The 6,880-nt window shown below is 37.6% G+C and overlaps 1 protein-coding gene and 1 long non-coding RNA gene across 2 annotated transcripts in view; both read right to left on the bottom strand.

Moving 5' to 3' along the window:
* Window positions 1-12: 12 nt before the first annotated feature.
* Window positions 13-1,614, bottom strand: LOC113471573. Its single transcript, XR_003394215.1, has 2 exons — window positions 1,502-1,614; window positions 13-52 (listed from the first exon to the last, which is right to left on the bottom strand). It is a non-coding gene; the product is annotated as an uncharacterized LOC113471573 (long non-coding RNA).
* Window positions 1,615-1,768: 154 nt separating this feature from the next.
* LOC113471576 (autophagy-related protein 2 homolog B-like) overlaps window positions 1,769-6,880 on the bottom strand; it is a 6,712-nt gene continuing 1,600 nt past the window's right edge. Inside the window, exons 2-4 of the mRNA XM_026830816.1 lie at window positions 2,799-2,945; window positions 1,928-2,025; window positions 1,769-1,790 (exon numbers count right to left, since the gene is read on the bottom strand). Of these exons, the coding sequence (XP_026686617.1) occupies window positions 1,769-1,790; window positions 1,928-2,025; window positions 2,799-2,945 (267 nt within the window). The remainder of the gene's footprint in view (window positions 1,791-1,927; window positions 2,026-2,798; window positions 2,946-6,880) is intronic.

Here is a 6,880-nt window from a genome sequence, read left to right as displayed (position 1 = left end):
CACACGTTCGAAGTCCGCCTTCTCCATTCTTTTCTCTTTGGTGATCACGTTACTGAAAACAGAACATTTTCCTTAGTTGAAAAAAAAATGCACCACCACTTTCGTGTTCCTGGTAAAAAGACCTTTAATTTGATAGATAGGTCGACCAGGTTTGGATAAGTCCTTCTGTGGGAACAGACACACAGACACCTTTATTATTACGAAGGATGGACGGGCTAAAAAAAAACATATTTAACGTGCTACAAAAGATGAAAAATCTTCCAACACCCCATATAATTTAATACATGATTATGCAGGATTTGCTGTCAGGTTGTTAATAAAATGATCATATCGATACAGCACACAGTATGAATAGGAAATGCATTTGGTAATTAAATACTATAGGTACCTAATGTAAAAACTTTCTAGCGTAAGCGTAAGTATCTAAGATTTCAGTAAACCTTCTTATCCCAAGAGTTGGTTATGAAATTGTGACTTTTGACTTTGTTTATTTATGCAGTGACTTTGTGGCTTTATTTATGCAGACTTGAGTGAGAAAAAATTATCGGGACATGAGGTGCACAGTAGTCTAAAAAAAGCACTATTTACGAGTGTAACAAAGTACATACATAGGTTTAACAATGAAAAGGATGGAGAAAAATATAAATATAAAAAGGATATTAATGGTGATAGCCACCAAAGAAAAAGGATGTAAAAACTTTCTAGCGTAAGTATCTAAGATTTCAGTAAACCTTCTTATCCCAAGAGTTGGTTATGAAATTGTGACTTTGACTTTGTTTATTTATGCAGTGACTTTGTGGCTTTATTTATGCAGACTTGAGTGGGAAAAAATTATCGGGACATGAAGTGCACAGTAGTCTAAAAAAAGCACTATTTACGAGTGCATTATACTTAGAAGAAGATAAAGTATCAAAGTTTATTTCATGTTTCAACACATTGGGTTGTTAACATACATCAGTAGGTATATAGATATATGCGGTGACGACCTTTAATTTGATAGATAGGTCGACCAGGTTTGGATAAGTCCTTCTGTGGGAACAGACACACAGACACCTTTATTATTACGAAGGACGGACGGGCTAAACAAAACATATTTAACGTGCTACAAAAGATGAAAAATCTTCCAACACCCCATATAATTTAATACATAATTATGCAGGATTTGCTGTCAGGTTGTTAATAAAATGATCATATCGAATAAACAGCACATAGTATGAATAGATGAATAGGAAATGCATTTGGTAATTAAATACTATAGGTACCTAATGTAAAAACTTTCTAGCGTAAGTATCTAAGATTTCAGTAAACCTTCTTATCCCAAGAGTTGGTTATGAAATTGTGACTTTTGACTGTTTATTTATGCAGTGACTTTGTGGCTTTATTTATGCAGACTTGAGTGAGAAAAAATTATCGGGACATGAGGTACACAGTAGTCTAAAAAAAAGCACTATTTACGAGTGTATTATACTTAGAAGAAGATATATGCGGTGAGAGTAGTTACCTGGAATCCTGTATCCCTGGAGTAGCAAGACCATGCAGAAGTGCCTGGAGCAGATGTATCTGTCTGGGAGTCGCGAATATCATCAGAGAACCCATGTTCACTTCAACATCCACCTAGAGGACAGAAAGAGGCAGATTAGAAATACCGTAAGGAAAAAAATTTGGTTTTTTTTACAGAAAAGGTAATCACTGGGAAGCATGACTTTAATTTTTAGCATGCGTTGGAAGCGCTATTATTCTGAATCAGGACGGAAAAATCTACAATTTATCAAAATCGGTAGAACCGTTTTCTCGTGAAAAGAAAACAAAAAATGATGATGCCTGCGATAAGGAGTAACAACAACTTTACATTTCATGGTTGAATACAATATACCGGCAACACAAAACGTTTGGTTGAGATGGTTGCTGCGCTTGGCGGTATTTTGACCGCTTTTTAGCAAGACCATGCAGAAGTGCCTGGAGCAGATGTATCTGTCTGGGAGTCGCGAATATCATCAGAGAACCCATGTTCACTTCAACATCTACCTAAAGGACAGAAAGAGGCAAGTTAGAAATAACCTAAGGAAAGAAAAGTTCTTTTTTTACAGAAAAGGTAATCACTGGGAAGCATGTCTTTAATTTTTAGCATGCGTTGGAAGCGCCATTATTCTGAATCAGGACGGAAAAATCTACAATTTATCAAAATCGGTAGAACCGTTTTCTCGTGAAAAGAAAACAAAAAATGATGATGTCTGCGAAAAGGAGTAACGACAACTTTACATTTCATGGTTCAATGCAATATGCCAGCCTGCTTTGTCCGGAGGAAGATGGTAAACAGTAGGGTTGAAATCAAGATAATTAATAGCCAGCCTAGTCAGCTTAGTTGGTACAATTTTGTTAGAGCTCATTTTGAGGGAGATTTCTTCAGTGGGAGATTTTGTAATCGCGCCAGCCTAGTTAGCTTGGTTGGTGGCGCGCCTGCCTTGTAAGCGCTAGGCCGCGGGTTCGATTCCTGCCCGGGGCGGATTTTATCCTGACGGGATGATGTTCGTTCTCGGAACGGCTGGCTTCCTTGTAAGCGCTAGGCCGCGGGTTCGATTCCCGCCCGGGGCGGATTTTATCCTGATGGGATAATGTTCGTTCTCGACGGCTGGCTTTCTCCTATCCTGTCTTCCTTCTCTCTTCGATTTCGGGACGATAAGACCATAGCAGTTACAGTTCCCTCGGTCAAACCTCTTTAAAAAAAAAAAAAATCAATGCAATATACCGACCGAATTATACGGGTTCGAATTCAATCCGCGACATGATTAGGTACTTACTTTGGGTCCCGGAATGCCTTCAGACTGTTTGACTTTGACTCGGAGCTCCTGGCGGCCCACTAATTTTCCAAACAGAACCGGTTCATAGGTTCTCCTGTCTTCAGGGTAGTCCTTGGATGGTGAACTACTACCAGACTCATCCTGACCCTGCAAAACCATAGTAATGTAACAATAAACACTGATGATAAGAAGGGAGAAAAGTAAGCTCCTATGGCGTAGTGGTCACTGCGCTTAACTTTGATTCGGGAAAGACACATGCATTTGAGTAGGTTTTGGTTGTGAACCTCTTGCAGTGTCCGGGATCTTAAGAGCAAGCAGTCTTCTACGTGAGTACATAATAATAATAGACTCTTGAGTGGAAGGCAACCACTAGGCGAGGTTAACGCCATAGGCGTTCTCTACCACCTAACCCTTAGAGCTCCATTATTATGTGGTCAAATTCTCAAATAAATGAGGATACAATTCCATACCTCGGCTGGGATCGAACCCACGCCCTCCTGTTTACCAGGCGAGCGTCTTGACCACGACGCCACCGAGACATACTACATAGTGTACTTACGCTAGTTCCACCGAGTTAGCTGTGGAGGAGCGGCTACTCTTCTTGCAATGTTTGAGTCTAATCTTGACATCGGGTTGTTGAGTGATGGGGTGGTCTGACGATGGGAATCTGAGTATTCCCGAAAGCTCACCAAACTTTCTTTAGTTGAATGTCGAATCTCAATTGTCTTTTAAAATTTGTCTTTTAAAATTTATTATTGAGAAGATTCTTTTCTCAATAATTATTCCGATAATTATTTGCATTTATTTTGTCTGTCTGTTCGCCATCTTCGCGCATGAATTTCAGGAGCTGAAAACAAGTCTTATGTTATGTAATGTGATTTATTAAAATAAAAAAAAGACATTTATTTGTTCTATATTTTTAAATGCTAAAATAATAATAAAACATTATCTTTGATAGAGGGAACCGTAACTGCTGAAGTCTTATCGTTCCAAAAGAAGAGAGAAGGAGAGCAGGATAGGAGAAAGCCAGCCGTTCCGAGAACGAACGGTATCTGTTTAGGATACAGTCCGCCAAGGGCAGGAAGCGCTTAAAATGTTTAACGCTCAAGGTCTTTTAGTGAAGGAGATTTTAACATCCATTCAGCGGCTTCTCCTCGAGAAACTGTCCAAGATATCTTTGAAGAAGATAGCGACATGCCCTCTTCTTCCAGCTATCAGAAAATGGAAAAAACCAGGACATTTCTCACATAACTTGAATATTCACTGCAGTATATGGTGATCAAAAAATTCCACAAATTTTCCCAACCAGTGTTATCCATCACGGAAAGTTACACATTTTTCCCATGTGTCAAAGTCTTGCACGTAATAATGTTGAATTATTTCACATGCTGTAAGAGTACCAAGTTCAAGGTTTTTATGTCATGCTCAGAAGTCATGCAAACTATCTCACCTGAACGTCCAAGCATACATCTGACACAGAGCCTGTGCCATTGTACAGATCCACGGATAACTGATCAAGTGTCAGCTTCTCCTCGAGAAACTGTCCAAGATATCTTTGAAGAAGATAGCGACATGCCCTCTTCTTCCAGCTATCAGAAAATGGAAAAAACCACGACATTTCTCACATAACTTGAATATTCACTGCAGTGTGAACCCATCCTCTCCCACGAGAGTGAGTATCCGTTTCCTGTAGTCCCTACAGTCCTGAAATTGGCCGGTCAGGGTACGAGTGATTCAGCCGCTTCAAGGGCACGTCTAGTTTTATACGAGCCTGCACACTCTGGCTCTATAACTAGAAAATTAATTTATTTGTCTTATTTGGCCTCCATCTTGTCCATCTGTAATATAGCCTCTTAAATCGGCAAAATAACCACTTTTTTCAAGTCAGCATACCTGAAAACATACAATTCAATATATTAGCAGTGTGAATAGAAAAACAGTTTCCTTTGTTCACCACAAAAACGTAATACGCAAATCGTAAGACGCACTAGTACAAAATGATTCTCGTACAGAAACACTAATCAATCGAAACTGATATCAAGACGTGAACTATACGTCAGTTTAATGTAATTTCGATTTAAAACTGATCTAAATACGAAAAGTTTGATTAATTTTGTGATTAATTAAAACTCAAAAAACACAAACCTGTCCTTTTGTTTTTTTTTGTTAATCTGAATTTTTGTTGTTGTTTCTTGGTTGTTTCCATTTTCTGATAAGGAAACAGCTGATGCACGTGAACTATACGTCAGTTTAATGTAATTTCGATTTAAAACTGATCTAAATACGAAAAGTTTGATTAATTTTGTGATTAATTAAAACACAAAAAACACAAACCTGTCCTTTTGTTTTTTCTGAATTTTTGTTGTTGTTTCTTGGTTGTTTCCATTTTCTGATAAGGAAACAGCTGATGTCAAATCAACCAATGGAAAAGAGGATGGCTCATGTGAACAAAGATATCATTGGTTGATCACTTTTAATATGATCGAATGATCACGCCGCGTCTGCCTTGTAAGCCTATGTCGCGGGTTTGTTCCTGTTCAAATATACATAAGTGTACAGTATTACAGTTGTTTCTGGCGCAGACATCCAAATTTTCAAAATCGGGAAATGGGTGGAAATATCCATTTTGGGGTCCCCTGATTCCAAAAAAGTGGTTTTTAGCCCATGGTCTGGGATGAAATAGACTGATTGTCAACAGTGTGTAAAGTACAATGCATCTAGATTATAATGAGAACACTAGGCTTTGTGCTTTATGATAATGTCTATGTAGTACCTGAACCTGATGAACATTCATAATGAGATCTTGAGTCCAGCCTGTTGTTATTAGTAATGGTTTATGATGTCTATTTATTAACAAAGAGTTTCACATAGAGATGTCAAGTGTTTAACAAAGAACACATATCACACTCAGTCTAGTTTAATGATAGACAAGAGAGATATTGATAACAGATGTGAATTTTAACAAAGATCAGTTGTGAGTCAGACACAAATACCAGGTAATTTTACACTGTTCAACAGCAAGTAGGTATTTAGATAGATATATTAATATAAAATACAAAGAAAAAAATTGAATATTTAACTTTGGCAAATTAATAATAAAATGAAAGATAGTAACAAAGGCTGGAGACTGCACATTTACATGTAATTTCACTTTGGATCATGATTGAAGACAGCTCAAACATTATTTTGACTACTCCTGTATGTCAAGATAGCAGAACCTGTTTTTATTTTTTTTTGCTCTCTCTTTTTTTTAAAAAAAAAAAACCTTTTTTTTTTTTTTTTTTTTTTTTTTTTTTTTTCTAAAAGCACAACTTAAAATATTAGAGCAATAGGATAATAAGTAGGTGCTCAACATGTAACAACCATATCTTACCCATTTCCTCTGCTCTTTGCTTGGGCTGGACAGTGAGCACCATCCCAGAGATCTGGACATAGCTTGAGTCTCTCAATATTGTTGCCCATGGTATGGACACAGACATCTCTCCGATGTAGCCATCAACAAACTCTAACGGAAGACTTTGTTGTTCTGCAAGCTCATTGAGACCCTAGGCACAGACATCTCTCCGATGTAGCCATCAACAAACTCTAACGGAAGACTTTGTTGTTCTGCAAGCTCATTGAGACCCTAGGAATCTCTCCGATGTAGCCATCAACAAACTCTAACGGAAGACTTTGTTGTTCTGCAAGCTCATTGAGACCCTAGGAAAAAAAATATAAGTAAGTTGCTCAAACCCTCTGCAGTATCACAAATTACAAAGAAAACTTCATGGTGTTTTCTTTGCAGATTTTAATAATAAAATCCCAGGCCTGGAAGCTATTTCAGACAGACCTTTAGATGTTATACTTTGCAAACGTACCTAGATGTAGGTAATATCTATTACATACCTACCTAGGACAAATTACAAAGAAAACTTCATGGTGTACTCTTTGCAGATTTTATTAACAAAATCCCAGGCCTGGAAGCTATTCTAGACAGACCTTTGGATGTTATACTTTGCAAAGGTACCTAGATGTAGGTAATATCTATTACATACCTACCTAGGTACCTACTTTAGTTTTTTTTCTATCAAGCATTGTGCTGA

This window comes from Diaphorina citri, unplaced genomic scaffold, assembly GCF_000475195.1.
Source record: "Diaphorina citri unplaced genomic scaffold, Diaci psyllid genome assembly version 1.1 scaffold2624, whole genome shotgun sequence".
In the NCBI taxonomy this organism is placed as follows: domain Eukaryota; kingdom Metazoa; phylum Arthropoda; class Insecta; order Hemiptera; family Psyllidae; genus Diaphorina; species Diaphorina citri.
Note: the sequence above shows the minus strand (reverse complement) of the source record. Positions and strands in the feature narration are given on the sequence as shown.